The sequence below is a fragment of the Caenorhabditis remanei genome, chromosome I, assembly GCF_010183535.1.
Source record: "Caenorhabditis remanei strain PX506 chromosome I, whole genome shotgun sequence".
NCBI classification, from domain to species: domain Eukaryota; kingdom Metazoa; phylum Nematoda; class Chromadorea; order Rhabditida; family Rhabditidae; genus Caenorhabditis; species Caenorhabditis remanei.
The window spans coordinates 3709379-3724649 of NC_071328.1; the positions used below are offsets into that span (position 1 = coordinate 3709379).

The 15271-nt window shown below is 40.4% G+C and overlaps 6 protein-coding genes across 6 annotated transcripts; 3 read left to right on the forward strand and 3 right to left on the reverse strand.

Moving 5' to 3' along the window:
* Positions 1-4492: 4492 nt before the first annotated feature.
* On the reverse strand, positions 4493-6442 carry GCK72_000517 (uncharacterized protein; the record flags this gene model as incomplete). Its single annotated transcript, XM_053722541.1, has 7 exons — positions 4493-4510; positions 4760-4889; positions 5547-5719; positions 5776-5925; positions 6004-6126; positions 6174-6312; positions 6363-6442. 7 exons carry the CDS (start codon positions 6440-6442, stop codon positions 4493-4495), a joined length of 813 nt encoding a protein of 270 aa, XP_053591186.1.
* A 603-nt stretch (positions 6443-7045) lies between these two features.
* Positions 7046-7772, forward strand: GCK72_000518 (uncharacterized protein; the record flags this gene model as incomplete). The annotated part of the gene is made up of 3 exons (XM_003109227.2): positions 7046-7111; positions 7166-7458; positions 7514-7772. 3 exons carry the CDS (start codon positions 7046-7048, stop codon positions 7770-7772), a joined length of 618 nt encoding a protein of 205 aa, XP_003109275.2.
* A 545-nt stretch (positions 7773-8317) lies between these two features.
* On the forward strand, positions 8318-9247 carry GCK72_000519 (uncharacterized protein; the record flags this gene model as incomplete). Its single annotated transcript, XM_003109298.2, has 3 exons — positions 8318-8451; positions 8500-8590; positions 8819-9247. 3 exons carry the CDS (start codon positions 8318-8320, stop codon positions 9245-9247), a joined length of 654 nt encoding a protein of 217 aa, XP_003109346.2.
* A 109-nt stretch (positions 9248-9356) lies between these two features.
* GCK72_000520 (uncharacterized protein) lies at positions 9357-9838 on the reverse strand (the record flags this gene model as incomplete). The annotated part of the gene is made up of 3 exons (XM_003109237.2): positions 9357-9582; positions 9634-9692; positions 9749-9838. The coding sequence occupies 3 exons, from the start codon at positions 9836-9838 to the stop codon at positions 9357-9359; spliced, it is 375 nt and encodes a 124-aa protein (XP_003109285.2).
* Positions 9839-10277: 439 nt separating this feature from the next.
* Positions 10278-11834, forward strand: GCK72_000521 (uncharacterized protein; the record flags this gene model as incomplete). Its single annotated transcript, XM_053722542.1, has 6 exons — positions 10278-10501; positions 10550-10794; positions 10840-11120; positions 11165-11305; positions 11354-11504; positions 11554-11834. The coding sequence occupies 6 exons, from the start codon at positions 10278-10280 to the stop codon at positions 11832-11834; spliced, it is 1323 nt and encodes a 440-aa protein (XP_053591187.1).
* Positions 11835-12201: 367 nt separating this feature from the next.
* GCK72_000522 (uncharacterized protein) lies at positions 12202-14770 on the reverse strand (the record flags this gene model as incomplete). The annotated part of the gene is made up of 4 exons (XM_053722543.1): positions 12202-12570; positions 12627-13508; positions 13824-13898; positions 14576-14770. 4 exons carry the CDS (start codon positions 14768-14770, stop codon positions 12202-12204), a joined length of 1521 nt encoding a protein of 506 aa, XP_053591188.1.
* Between the last annotated feature and the right edge of the window lie 501 nt (positions 14771-15271).

Sequence of the window (15271 nt, forward strand, 5' to 3'; positions counted from 1 at the left end):
TGTGAAAATCGTCTTAAAAGATTAGTTGATCAACTTTCCTGATAACTGAATCAGTGAGAGAACTCAGAAAAACTTCCCAGAAAACAAATCACGAATTCATTCTAACTACTAACTGGCCGGAAACGTATCAAATCGAGAGCAGACCGCCCGTCTTATATCTAATTTGATAAAAAGCAGAAGGAGAGAGAGATAACACCCGGGGTGGGCGAGAGTGTATCAGTGGCTGATGATGAGAAGGAGGAGGAAATAGAGAGAAATCGAAGAGAGATAGAGAGAGACAAACAATTTTGGCCATTAAAAATTGTAGAAATGAGAAAACTTTATGACTTTCAGCACGACGGTTATGGCAATCTACATAGTGATGTTTCAGAAAATGTCTCAAAAATTGAGTATAGTTTCCCTTCGAGACCTCAAATTCAAGACACATCAATGTGAAGGCTAGAAGTCGTTGAGAAGCTATTAGCACGACACGCTTCTTACAACCGCGCTCTACCGAAATCGGAAAAAAATTGTTAAGAAATTGAGAGACTCAGAAAAAAGAGAAATTTTAAAGGGGATTTCGGTGGAGCGCAGTTGCAAGAACTGTGCCGAGCTAATAGGCGTTTCACTATTTCAAATTTCAGAAAACGAGGAGGAAATTGCCGATTTAAAGCGAAAAATTCCAGGAAGACGGACATTTTAGGATACAGAAAACGAAACAATTTTCATGTTTGAGTATCAAAGAGCCCAGATTTCCAGGAGCTCTTCCAGAACAGATCACATCTAAAACCATCTAGACTCATTCATGTATTCCCGCGAAGATTTTCAGCAAAGTTATTATCAGATCTAGAAAACTTTTTGTTCTTTGATCATCCGGAGTATCTCGAAATTTTCAGATTAATGTATCAAAACGAGAGAGAAAATCCTAGAAGCCGTCAGAGTGCTCTTTTTGAAAAAAGTAACCATATACCTCACTGAAAAGGTATCCCTTTCAAAAACTAATGGAAGACCTCTCTACCTAAAATTTCAAAAGACCCCGATGCGGAAATGGAAACCAACCCAAAAAAACATACATCGAGACGAAAAAAACGACGAGAGAAAAGAACGAAAAAAAAAACCCGAAATTGGACGATTGAAAGCGAAAGTTTGAGGTCCGACACGACACTACCAACCCGAAGGGAAACGACGGGGGTCGAATCTATTGAATCGGAAACAAATTTTTATTTCGAAGAGGTAACTGACTACCACTTCTCACCGCTACTGTGATCGCCACAACATGATGACAACAAGATGGGAAAGATGAGATTGCAGAATTGTAAATCGATGAGACATCTGGAGGGAATCAGCTCCCGATGATGATCTTTAGACCAACCATTTCGAGCGAAAATTTAAAGAAAGAAGTCTATGTGTAGCGGAGAAGAAGAAGAAGCAGGCAAAATGGTCAAACACGTGAAATTCGAGACCACCACCACCGCAGTCAGTTACACACACACACATAGACGACGGGCGGTGCGCGCTTCTTCTATTCTTTTCCAACAATTTGTGTGCAACATAAGCAAAAAGCAAACTGAGAGCATCTCGCAATGAATTTGGTAAGAAGGAGTTTCAAAGTTAACACAGCGATGTCAATTTTTTCGGAGGCCACACACAAGAAGCTAAAAAGACGAAGCAATGAAAAAGGAAAAAGAAGAAGCAAGGCGACAAGATGGAAGAAAAACGAAAAACGGAGTAGAAGAAGAAGAAGAAGACGTGTATGGGAGCACAGAGAAAAGATGGGGGCTCTCTTCTCTCCGAAGAAGACGAGTGGTCTCTTTCTCTTGTACACTTTGTCCTCTCTCTCTCCCAGTTTGACAACTTTCACGCTGCTTCTGCATCGTCAGAACCAGAAAAGGTTGGAGCAAAGATACTTTTTGAAACATTTTTTTTGGGTGGATGAAAACGCAAACAAGTTGGGGGCAGGGGGAATACCACTAATCGCTTCTCACTACAACAGTAAACTGCCGTCCGACAAACATAGGTTGGGCGGACTAACAGACTACGATGAGTGAAAATGATTATGGTGACATTGGTGCCGGGGAGTACCGAGGCTGTCATAGCCTAACCGCCGTTGATCAAAAGTACAGTTAGTCTAGTCGTAGGTTTGCGAACACCCGTTTCAGCTTTTAGCACAGCACGCTTCTTACAACCGCGCTCTACCGAAACCGAAGAAAATAGAGTGCGAAATTGACAGCCTCAGAGAAAAACAGACATTTCTCAAGGGCATTTCGGTAGAGCGCAGTTGTAAGAACTCTGGCGAGCTGATATAGGCTCAAAAAGCGACATAGAGCGCTGGAGCTTTTTTTATCATTTGGATCGTCAGATAGCGACCCCGCTAAACGGTAGATCATTACTATAATGACTATGATGAACTTTCAGTTTCAAAAAATCCCATTTTTCAGCGAAAGGTGAGTCAGGAAAGCTGAAAATCTGAGCATTTCCGAATTCGTCCAACATTGCAGATTTTTCACCAAACTTTCGAAAATATGACTTTTGATAACTGTTTCCATGAAGAATGACAATGATAATCAACTCGAGCATTTCTAAAATGCTGATTTTGATCTACGGTCACATTCTATAAATTCTGAGAACACAAAACGTGTCAAAACTTTCAAATTCCACCACTTTCCCTGGTCAGTCTAGATCAACATTTTACAGTACCCTGACCTGTCCGAGACAAAAATGTTTTTGTTTTGTCTACTGGAACGCGGAGGACAAACATACGTACTCGTCATGTTTTTTTCAATGACAAATTCCATTTCGTCATTGTTTTCTCGTAATGAGACGAAGCGGGGGAACACCTGTTAGCTTTCAAAGCTTTTAGGTAACCCGCTAGCAATTTTTTTTCAAAATTGACTTCTGACCTTGAACTCGTGTTAAGTACCCAACTCATTGAAAATGTGTGAAGGTGTTTCACACAATTTCACAAGAGTTTCTCTTCTGAATTCAAGGTTCGCTCCACTGAACTCAAAGGGTGCTTCTCTTCTCCACTACGTGATGACGTCACAAGAGCGGAAACCGCGCTCTGGATCCCACAAAAACGACGGCGGGGAGGAGGAGACACAGACGACTAGACTGGCGGTCGGGTCGTGAGCAAAATAATCATGGGAATTCTCCAAGAAACCTGTATTCTGGAAAACCATCTGAACGATCTTCAGAATCCTTTTGCAGACTGGAATCTCAGAGAACACAAGATTATAGAGTAGGGGTGAGGGGAAGTGCAAAATGCTCTGTTGGCGACGACGACGAAAGTGGGAGACAGAGAAAAAGATGGCGGGGCGTCGTCGTTTGAGAAAGAAAAGAGGTCCGCGGAAAAAGTCGAGAGCGTAGAGGAGTGGAGGGTGCCAGAGACTTTTCGTTTAGAAGAAGAAGCAGAAGACGGAGAAATAAGAAGAAGAAGCATCAGCAGTAGCAGAGCGGGAGCCGGAGCAACCAGTGTGGCAGAGTCGGCGAGTCCCCCCCTCCCAACCCCAACTGCTCTACTACTACTGGGGGTGAGAGAAGCCATGAGAAACGAAGAGAGCAAGAGGAGAAGCTCCAGGCGGCGTTATGTGCGCGGCGCCAGAGGCTCCAGTAGCTTGACGAGGGGGGGGGGGGGCTCCTTTTTTCAATTCAGTGACTGACATAGAGAGAGAGAACCAACCCAAAACTCACTCTGGAATTTCGATGGCAATGAAAAAGGGAGTCTCTATCTAGTGCGCCCAAAATGAGATGCAATTTTGACGAAGCCCGCCCAGTGATGGACGAAAAAAAGTTTGTGTATGTATGCGAAGAACGACGACATCAGATAAACATACGGAGAAGAAGAAGAAGAAGAAGCAGAGTATCTTCTTCCTGAAAAAAAGCGAGAAAAGGCAACAGGAAGAAGGGATTAGTGAAGGATGGCACTGCATACACTTCATGTTCCAAGTAAGAACTCTATAGTCTATAGAATAAAAAAAATGAAAAAAATTGGATAAACAGGAGAAGGAATACTCAAGGACATACACACATATATAGCGTCAGAGGGGGACCCCTTCTGCCAGAGAACCGCCCGTCGATTATCCGACGAAATCCCCTGGAAAATGGGCATTTCCCGGGGTCCTCTTCTTCTTCTTCTTTTTGCTGCTTTGCCTCTTCAGAAGAAGAAGGGGGCACGGGGCGCATCAATAAAATATGTTTTGTCATTGGCTCGAGAAGATGTTCGTGTGGAGCACTTTGAGAGAAGGATAATGGCTCAGTGGCCATGGAAACGTATTGGTAGGAAGCCAATGAAAAGAGGGATTTTATTATGTGAAGGAGGAGGGATCAGTGAGGAAAATGAAGCAAAAAGAGCAAAAAAATTATCAAGTGAAAGGGAAGATAGGTGGGAATTTTGAGATTTTCAGCTCAAAATTCCATACTTTTCAAGGCCCGGCCCGAGTATTTTGGCGCCAGAGTTAAAATTTCAAGTTTTTTCGATTTTTTTTCGCGAAAAAGTCAAATTTTCGACTATCATTTAGAAATAGAAGAAATTCTGAAAAATCATATGAAATTTTCAAATTTTCTATGAAAAACCGAAAAAAATTGGTTCATTTTTGAAGCCGGGCCATGACAAGTATGAGAATTTCAAGATTTTCAGCTCAAATTCAGTTTTTTGAGAAAATGAGTCTAGATTCGAGAAAGAACCAAAAACCATATTCTGCTTTTAGAAAAACCTAATTTACAGTAAAAACCGCAAAAATTAGCCGTTTTCGGAGCCTTTTCCCCCAGAAAACATGCCTACCTTGACTTCTGATACTGTAACAGTCGTTCCACCGGCAGTCATTTTGATCTGCTCTCTGGGTCCTGGAGGGAAGACGCGAACGGTGTTCTTCTCACGTTTTCGCTTCCTTTCCAGCTCGAATTCCTCGTATCTGAAAGGAAAAAAGGTTTTTGAAAACAATTTTTGAAAACTTTTAGACAAAAAGCACAGAATAATTATAACTTTTTTTGATAAAATAAACCAAAATGAATGATTTTTGCAAAATTTTCGCAACCAAACTATCCCTTAGGCTTGGAAAACAGCTTATGGAGTCTATTTAAGGTTTCAATTAATCTAGATAGTGCTGGGACCCAATAAACCGCAAAAATGATCAAAAGGGGATGAAAATCTTCGAAAAACAGATGGATGTGCATAAATCAAAGTCGAAAATTTAAGATTTGGTCATCATAATTGTACTGCGTCTCTATTTCACAGACAAAGGTTCACTTATAATTCGAAATCGACAAAAACGCTACATAGACAACATATAAATTACATGAAACCATACTTGTCAAGGCCTGAAGACCCGGCTTCAAAAAATGAACTTTTTTTTTCAATTTTTTTTTGAAATTTTTTCAGTTTTTCATAGTAACTGTGAAAATTTCTGGTAATTTTTCAAATTTTCCAAAATTCCCGGGCTTTGACAAGTATGCATGAAACCGTTTCTTCTTGATTAGTGTCGAAAATCATTGTTTCATAAAAAAATTTAAAATGTTTCTCTCGAACTAAAAACGGCTCCAAAATGGAAAACTGTTCTCCAAAACCTCACTTTTTCAACGACTCAATATTCATTTTCTCCGTCTTCTCCGCCTCCTTCAACATCGCCATCTGTGTTTTATCATCCACCGTATTCGCCGCCACCATATTACCAGCCAATCGTGCCATCGCCCATTTCTTGTTCTTCGCCAGAATATCGTCGGCAGTCATACCTCGTCTTGGTTCCTAAAAGAAAACAGTTTAAAATTGTCATAATTTTGTGAAATTTTGGGAGCTCTTACATTAAACTTCTTCTTCTTTCTCCTCGGTTTTCCATCGTCTTCTCCTCCGCTAACCGGCTCGTCATCCTCTTCTTCCTTATCGAAATCCGAGTCAACCTCATCATCATCAGAGTGAACCGGTGACTTGAATTCTCTGTCGACCTCGTCATTCTGGAATTTTTTTTATTAAAAAGTGAAGATTTTTTGCAAAAAAGTTCAATTAAAACAGGGAAAATCAGGAAAACCTACCTCTTCGAAGCCTCCATAAGCGGTCTTGTAAAACTCGTCTTCCTGATCAGCGGATGCCAAAAGAGCCGCCATTTTGTTACCCGCAGTCACTCGTTTCGCGCGTTGTGTCACATTTAGCACAATCTGGAAAGAAATTTGTTGAAAATTGCGATATTTAATGAAAAACCTACCGGCTCCGCCTCTCCTTCATCACCACTCGTATCACTATTCTCTTCTTGTTCATCACTGGCATCACTCGATTCTCCCTCACTTTCTTCGCCATCTTTTGGGTCAGACGCTTTCGAAGTTTCACCTTCACATTCGTCATTGCTTAAAATAGTGTATTTTTTATTTTTGAGCTTTAGAAAATGATAAATTACCTGTTCTCACTGCTATGTTCTTCATCGTCCTCATTTTTACTTTTGTCTGTGGCGCGGGAACTTGTCTTTTTTGGAGCCATGGCTAGAAGAATATAGGTTTTTAAACAATGTTTTAATCAATAGTTTTTTTTGACAATTTTCGAAACAGGCTGATAAAATTAAAAATTGAAATTTTGAGGAAAAAATATATTAAAAAATAAAATTCCCAGTAAAACCTACCGAAGCAAGCGCGCTCCAATGAGACAGACGCGCGGGTCTCGCAACGAACGCGCGTCTGCGTCTCTTCGATTTTCGTAATGTCTCGTTTTTCTCTTTTTTTGGTCACATTCAGTGCTGAGAATACGTTGATGGTTAACGACAATCTTCTACCAGTTTTCATCTGATTTTCTCATTTTTTCTTGTTCTTTCTTCGATTTTCTTGCCATTTTATCCTTTCTGTTCGAAAATATCATCGTTTCTATATTGATTTTTCAAAATTTCCATTGTTTTAGCACTGGTTTCGAAAGACTTTCGAATACACCGAAATTTCAGTTATTTTTTGTTTATTGATCGTTTATTCTAGTATATTCTCGGTAATTTCTTGCTTGTTTCCTTATTTTCTTTCTTTTTTATTGATCCATATCAACATATACATATTTTCGAATTTTCAGTGTACCTCCGATTCACTCCGACATCACACAACAATGAGCGACAACAACATTATCGACGATGATGTTCTTAACATCGATGACATCACAGAAGACGATGCGGTAATACCATTCTTTCTATTCAGCAAAAGATTCGCAATTATTGATTTTCTACAGGATCTCTCTGCAATTGAAGGAGACTTGAACGAGATTGAGGAGGAGCAGAAGAAACTTAAGGCAATTCAGAATGAGATGGTCGGGCACATGAACCTGAACACCAGCAGCCAGAGTAACTCGACACAATCATTGTTGACACCAGAGGAGAAAGCCGAGGCAGACGCCAAATCAGTCTACGTGGGAAACGTTGACTACGGAGCTACGGCAGAGGAAATAGAGCAACATTTCCACGGATGCGGATCAGTTGCTCGTGTCACTATTTTGTGCGACAAATTCAGTGGACATCCGAAAGGGTAAGTTTTGAGCTTTTCTTCGTAAAAATAACCTTTTTAATTATTTTCTGTTCAGATTCGCCTATGTCGAGTTCACCGAGAAAGATGGAATGCAGAACGCGCTCGCCATGACAGACAGTCTTCTTCGCGGCAGACAAATCAAAGTTGATCCAAAACGAACGAATCGGCCAGGTCTCTCATCGACGAACAGACCTCCATTCCGTGGACGTGGTGGTCGCGGACGCGGAGGCGTCATTGTAAAATATGTCTACGCCGGTGGATTCCGGCCAAGAGGACGTGGAGCCAGAAGACGTCCAGGATTCGCGCCGTATTAAACGAACTCTCATATGAGGAAGACAGACATGAAAGAAGGTTCAAACTTGAATAATTATTGACTTTTATCTGTATTTTATGCGGCGGCTCCCTGATGCCCCCTGTCTGTTCGATTTTCAACACTTACCTGTTCTCTTTTCTTCCCACTTTTTTCGAGATCTTCAAGTCATCTCTTTTCTCACCCAAACATGTTTTATTCCCTTTTTATATTCCTTGGTTTCGTCTCGACTCTCTTCCTTTCCTTTTCGTATATTTTCACCCACTTTTCTCAGATCGAATCTTTTTTGTTTCATTAATTAATTTATACGTCAAAACGTCCACGCTTATTCACTGTCGCTTTCTAGTTTTCTTTTAAACTTGAGACTTCACCGTTTTCTCTCTCTCTCCCACTCTCAATTGTCCCGAAATTTCATTGAATGTTTAATATAAGTAATGATAATTATTCTTTTTTGTTTAGAATTTGAAAGCGAAGAGGTTCCAACCCATCGCATTCTTTCGTTATACTCTCTGGAACAAGTTTTTTTATATTTAAAAAATCGAGGTCCAGATGGAATCCAACAGCCAATACGCGCGAATGGACTACTGGGATGAGCGATTCAAAACTGAGAAAAATTTCGAATGGCTCAGTGGTTTGGAAGCTTTCGAGCATATTATTACACCTCTGATTTCTAAAGATTCCAGGTTTTTTCTTTAAAAAAGGAAGATGAGAAAATAAAAAGAGATTTCTAGAATCGCTCACATCGGGTGCGGCTCCAGTCAAGTATCGATGCAGTTATGGAATCTTGGCTTCAAAAATATCACAAACGTGGATTATTCCCAAGTAATTAAGCCAAAGCTTCATATTTGTCAGGCCCGGGTGTTTTGGCTCCAAGATTTTTGAATTTTTTTCTTGAAAAAGTAACATTTTCGACTAAATATCGTTCAGAATTAGAAGAAATTCTTAAAAATCAACAGAAATGGTCACATTTTCGATGAAAATTGATAAAAAAGAGTGTCATTTTTTGTACCCGAGCCTTGACAACAATTAAATTAGCCGGTTTTTCTGCAGGTTCTCATCGAAAACGGAAAATTGGAGCACCCCTACATGGAATGGATCGCCGATGACATCACGACACTCGCCAACTGTGAATCCTCTTCATTTGACGTTGTTTTCGAGAAAGCCACGATCGAAGCGATTCTGGTGACGGAGAAAAGTGCGTGGGAGCCGTCGGACGAGGCGCTTCGCAACCTTGAGAACATTTTTTCGTCGATTTGTAGAGTTTTGAAGCCTGATGGAATGTTTATATCAGTGTCGTTTACCCAACCTCATTTCCGGATTCCTGCATTGCTTCGAGAGAAGAATTGGTCCGTCGAAATGTTTGAATTCGGGGAGACCTTTCATTATTATGTTTATGTTTGCAAGAAAGGGAAAGATTTGGACACAGAGCTCAGGGATAGATATAGTTCTATCGCGAAGTCGTGGTTGAGGCCGCTTTAAATTGTTACATTTTTGTTGTTGTTGTTGATATTTCAATAAATTGATAGATTTACAACCGAATCCTACAACTAGCTGATGCAGCTAATAATAATAATAACATGCAATACATTTAAAACATGAAACAGATTAGGAAATAGTACAGATGAGCGGCAATTTTATCTACAGAATTGCTGATTCCCGATTTGTTCAAGACGAGCGTGATGAATAGTATGGAGAAGAGTTCGACGGCAATCGGAAGGGAACGAATCATCAGTGGATGCTCTTTTTTGAGTTGGCCGAACCATTCTTCGCACTCATCTGAGCTCTTTTTCTCGGTTTTTGATTTGCTTGGGAGTCTGAAAAAACAATTTTGGGAAATTTGGCTTTTTTTTCACAAGTTTTCTCACATTTCGGCTTCAAAGTCGTATTCTGGTTCGTAGAAAGCGGTGTTCATCAAGTCTTCGTACTGAAAAACAAACAACTTAAACTTTTTAAAGCATATACTAAATTTTTTTAACTCACAAGTGTCGTCATCGAGCTGGTTTTTCGATGCTTCAACTGTACTGTGGTATTTGACGAAAGAACTGGGGAAAACACGGTGGAAACAACCATTTTCAGCGAAGGAGAGCAGCGAGAAGGAAGGAATTTCAGTGCAAAAATTCAAAAATAAACAGTAAAAAATGAAATCGTGGCGAGACCCATTTGAAAATAAACATGTGCCTTTAACGTCTACAGTAATCTTCGGGCCGCGCCTTTCGAAATTTGATGTTTTGTTGGAATTTCCTTTTGGTTTTTCCAAGTTTTTCGCAATTTTTAAAGCCTTTTATGATGATAAAACCTTTTGAGGTGGTTTTTTCTGTTTAAAATGTAAAAAATCCCACTTTTTCTTCGTTTTTTGCTCTCAAAATCCACAGAAATTGTTTTTTCAGAGTTTTTGCTTTTCTTTTCATAATTGTTGACAATTTTCCCACAAAAACAACGCTCATTAAGTCTTATTCGTTTCATATGTTTATAAACTCCGATAAAAACTTTTAAATTGCAGATCGGGTTCATGGAAGACTTCAACGCATCGCTAGGTCCGGCAGTGTGTCGGATCTGCATGTGCGGTGAAACTTCGATCCCGTATCTCGGAAAACAAGCCGGCGAACCGCTCATTTCTCCCTGTAGATGCTCCGGAACAATGGGATTATTTCATCGAAGTTGTCTCGAACACTGGCTCACACTGACGAGAACGACGAGTTGTGAGATCTGCAAATTCTCATTCAAAATCAAACAGTAAGCTCAAAAAATCGAAAGTTTTGCAACTAACTGGAATTTTTTCAGGAAATCCCGCAACTTCAGAGACTACATTCGCCAGAGAGGATACAAAAAAGTGCGCACCGAACCAACGAACCGAAACCCATTCGTCGATTTCTTGTTCATACTATTCATCACTCCTCTCGCTTGCGTTGCATTGTATCTTTGTATTCGAGGAGCTGCACTCGCTGGACAAAAATATCATTTCGCATTCGAGAATCGAGATAGCGAAAACTCACAGAGTCTGGATATTCGGAATGAGACATCGATGGGTTTGTTCTAAAACAACTTACGTTATCATTTTCCTCATTTTTCAGAGTTCGCCTTGTTTGTGTTCGTCGCCGTCGTTCTCTTCTTCGCCTACTTTGCATTCATGTTTGTAACGTTGGGAACTCATTTGAAACAATACAGAAAATGGCAAGAGAAAAACAAGATTACATTCGTCGTTGATCAATTAGACGCAGAACAGTCACTACACTTTAATCCGCATTGGACGAAGCAGAATTATGGTTTCAAATCGAGAATTTCAAGAATCTGGGCGAAAATTCGAGGAAAGCCAGCGAGAGTTCTTTATCCGGAAGTCGCTAGGAATGATACTGTGAGTAGCGTGACATTTAAACAAAAAACTGCTTACTTTTTCAGATTCCCATCGAACCAATTGTCGGAATCTCCCCGGTTCTTGTCGCTCACTTCAACCACACCGCCATTGACAGCGACAACACTCACAACCATGATGCATCGCGAAACGCCATTCCTTTTGGAGTGAGAACACCAGAACAAGCAGTAAGCACATAAAATCAATTAATAAATGGTCTTATTTATGACATTTAGCTTCAAATCGGCTTGTCTTCTACTCCCCAAATGTACGCCGAGAAGCCGGAGAAATTGACACTATCACCGATAGGACTCGATGATTTGTTCGCAGGTTCTGTGTCGCCGCGCCGAATGACGTCGGTTTCTTCGGCAAGAACCGCTATGAGCAGTGAGTTTTGTCTTCTCAAAACCAATTTGATTTTTTTTTTGAATTTCAGAAACCCAATCAGTCTACTCCGTGTGTTCTTCATTCGGAACTGGTGTGATGACATGCTCGACTCCATTGGTTTCTGGAAGTCTTCGCGGTCTCTCCCCTTCCACGAACTCTGTCTCAACATTCAAATCGAACGATGGCTCTGATGAAAACGTTTTATTGGTGGGAAGCCATGACGATTCGGAGGAAACTGTCACCGCTGAGCTGTTGGAGTCGTCACCGCAGAATATCAGCTCCCAACAAGGACGTTTCCATGTGGAGAAACTCGACACTCCACCCTATTGAAAATTGAAATGTATCTAATCCCCACCCCCTTTTCCCCAAACTAACCCCTCCTGTATATTATATAATTAGTGTGTACTTACTTATCATTTAGACAATTATTATTAGGCTATTCGTCTGGTGTTTGTCTCAAAATCCTTTTTGTATACTCTGTGAATACCTCAAATATTGTAACATTTTTTATTAGCTTCAGAAGAAATTCAATACATTCGTGGAATATGTTTAGTTTTCAATTGTTGAGATTATTTTTTTTTAGTTTTTAGGAAGGAAACCTGAGAAAGACGTGATGGGGGAGAATATTCCTGAGTTTAGAATAGGGTGAGAACATTTGTAACAAGAAAAATACATTTGTCTGTACAGTATTTTACATTTAATCGTAGAGATCGGCTTCGTCGATTGGCTCGAATGAGCTGTCCGAGTTGTACTCTTCCTCATCAACCACCTTCTTCTCTTCAACTTCTTGTTCCTTGTCTTCTTCTTTTTGCTCCTTCTCTTCTTTAACTTCTTCTTTAACTTCTTCTTCCTCTTCATCTTCAGACTCAATATTCTCCACCCCCAGATTCTCAATCTTATCATTCAACTTCTTGATTTCCTCTTGAAGTTCGAACGTCTTCTCCATTTGAGCCACCAATTTGTCTTGAGAAGCCAATCGTTGATCGCATTGGTTTCTCTCCGACTCCCGGAGCTCCTTTAGGGTGTTCCTTTGGATAAAAAGCAGTAGATCTTTCTCAGCAATGGTCTGTAAATTTGAAAGTGAGTTTTAGTTTTCAATTAGTTTTCAAATTATAAACTTACAGCTCTCTTCGCTTTGTAATCATCGTCGAGTTTCTTAAATTTTCTTTCCAATGCGAGTTTCTGATCTCTAGTAACCTTCAACTCCTCAGTAATCGAGAGCTGTTTCTTCTCAGCTTCATCGATCATCGATTGGAATTTGGTGTTCTCCGCGTGCATGATCTTTTTCATGTAGTCAATTGTTCGAGTTGCCGAAGAAACATCTTTCAGAGCTTTCTCCTTCAAAAGTCTCTCGGCATCCAATTTTTTAGACCATTGAAGATGCATTTCCTTCTTGCTCTGCTCGCATTTCTCGTATTTTGCCTGTGAATCAGTGGCGAGCTCCGCTAATTTAGTGTGACGGTCAGTGAATGCTGTCTCCATTTCTTGTTGCTCTTTTTTAACAGATTCCAACTCTTCTGTCAATTTCTTGACTTTTTCCTCCGAAGCCTCAAGTTTCTCGATTGTCGACTCCATTCGGCGGAGCAACGTGGCAGCGGCGACGAATCGAGTCTGGTCATCGTCGTCGTCGTCGGAATCTTCCGACTCATCGGAACTCTCGGAATCATCGTCAGAATCTTCAGAAGAATCGTCATCAGAATCGTCTGAAGACTCATCTGAAGACTCTTCTTCCTTCTTGGCAGCCTCCAACAACTGCTCCTTCTCATCTAACAACTTGGTGATCTCCTTCTCATAGAAGACGTTCTTCTTCTCAGAATCCTCCAATTGCTTCTGGAGATCATCCGACTCACTGAGAATCGCCTTGATCGCCTGGTTCTTCTCGAGAATATCTTTCTCCATCGCTTCGATTTGGCCCTCGAGAATACGGACTTTCTTCTCGGATGTCGAGAAATCCTTCTTGATGGTGTTGTAGGCCACTTGGACGTTCTGGAGCAACTTGGCGTTCTGGAAATTGAAAAAATGAGGATTTTTGCAACGTTAGATCTTGAAATGACTCAATCACTTCTGAAACAGTCACACTTTCTGAAAGTCGATTAATTTCAGCTACAAATGGAAAAATTGAAATTTGACGGTTTCAATGAAAATTATTGATATGATATGGCTAAAAAGCTGGAATTGTGAGGATTCCGATTTTAATTTCAAAAAATGTCTTTTTGCACAAAAAAAGCCGACAGTTGGAAGCTCTGTACCTGGGCTCATTTTCCTGATAATTGAAATCTGAAAACATATTCAAAATCCTCACAATTTCAGCTTACTAACCATATCAAAATTGCCTGAGTCTAACTCGATTTCTAGTCTAACTCGATTTCTAGTCTTCCCCGGATTATGAATATCCTGGAAAGAAAAAAAGAGATTCTGAATACAAAGAAGTGGATTCTGATATAGATGGCCTCTAAAAGTGATAAAATCTATTTTTCGCTCCACTTTTTTCTTTTCCGAATTTTCAAAATCTGGGGAAGAAAAAGGTTTTTCAGATTTCTGACTTTTTTGGAATTTTAAAAACTTTTTTCCCGAAATACTGTTTTTCTCGAATTTCAGTCTTTTTTTTCTGATTTTCGCCTTCTACGGATTCTTGTCTTCCCCAGATTTCTAGTCTAACTAGGATTTTGAAAAATTTCGAAAATCTTGGAAAGACTTAAATACGGAGAAGGGAGACAAACGATACCGATCGCGTGTTATTTTTTCGTGTGAAAAATTATTCAAAATCCGGGCAAGACCTAAAATCCAAGTTAGACTAGAAATCTGGAGAAGACGAGAACTCGGAGAAGGCTAAAATCTGAGAAAAGACTTGAATTCAAGTTTTTTTTCCGGATATTTGAAAATGAAATGAAAATCAATCTTCGGATCTCTGCTCATGTTCCGTCTAGCAAAAATTGGATGCAGATTCAGAATTCTTGTGATTTCAGTGTTCAAACTCCTGGATTTCGTGACTAGAACTCCTCTAACTCCGCTCATTTTTCAGCTAATCAAAATCTAAAAACGGATTCAGAATCCCTATAACCTCCTCTTACCTGCTCCAAATTCTTCACTTTAAAGTCGCGATTCGCCAACGTCTTCTCCAATCTCTCCACCTTCTCCTCCAACTCTCCCTCAACCTTATATTTCTCCTTGGCCCAATGGGTCACACGTCTCTGATGACATTCATCAGGAATCGAGGCGACCATAGAGAGAACGTCGGCAAACGCAGGCATCGCAGAGGATCCCATCGTTTTTGATATCTAGAAGAAGTCAAAAAGGAAATATATCGATAAAATGGAGACGTGTGGGTGCTGGCGGCTCTTGTGAAGAGGAAACGGGGACGGGGAATCGATAAACAGGAGACGGAGAGTAGTAGCAACAAGGAGACGCCTAAAGAGAGAAAGAAAGGAAAATAGTATGGGGAAATGAAGAGAATTCGAGAAAAAAGCAAAGAGATTTATGCATAATGTGGAGAGGAGACGCAGAAAATAGGTCTAATCTCCGCAGCTGATGAGAGATGAATATTAGAAGAACAAGGGCACGTCGAGGAGGAGCCCAAAAGTTAAAATAGCAATGCATAAAGGCTTAGAAAAGGAGTCTAGAGCTCCAAAACTTCGGTTGAGAAGTGAAATTTTTGCGCGGTCTATGGCTCGCAGAGAGTAAAGCTCTCATGGCACTTTGGCTCGGGCGCCCCTGAGGGAGTCACCGTACAAAAAAGTGATCAACTCCATAAATGCAGATCTAGGTTC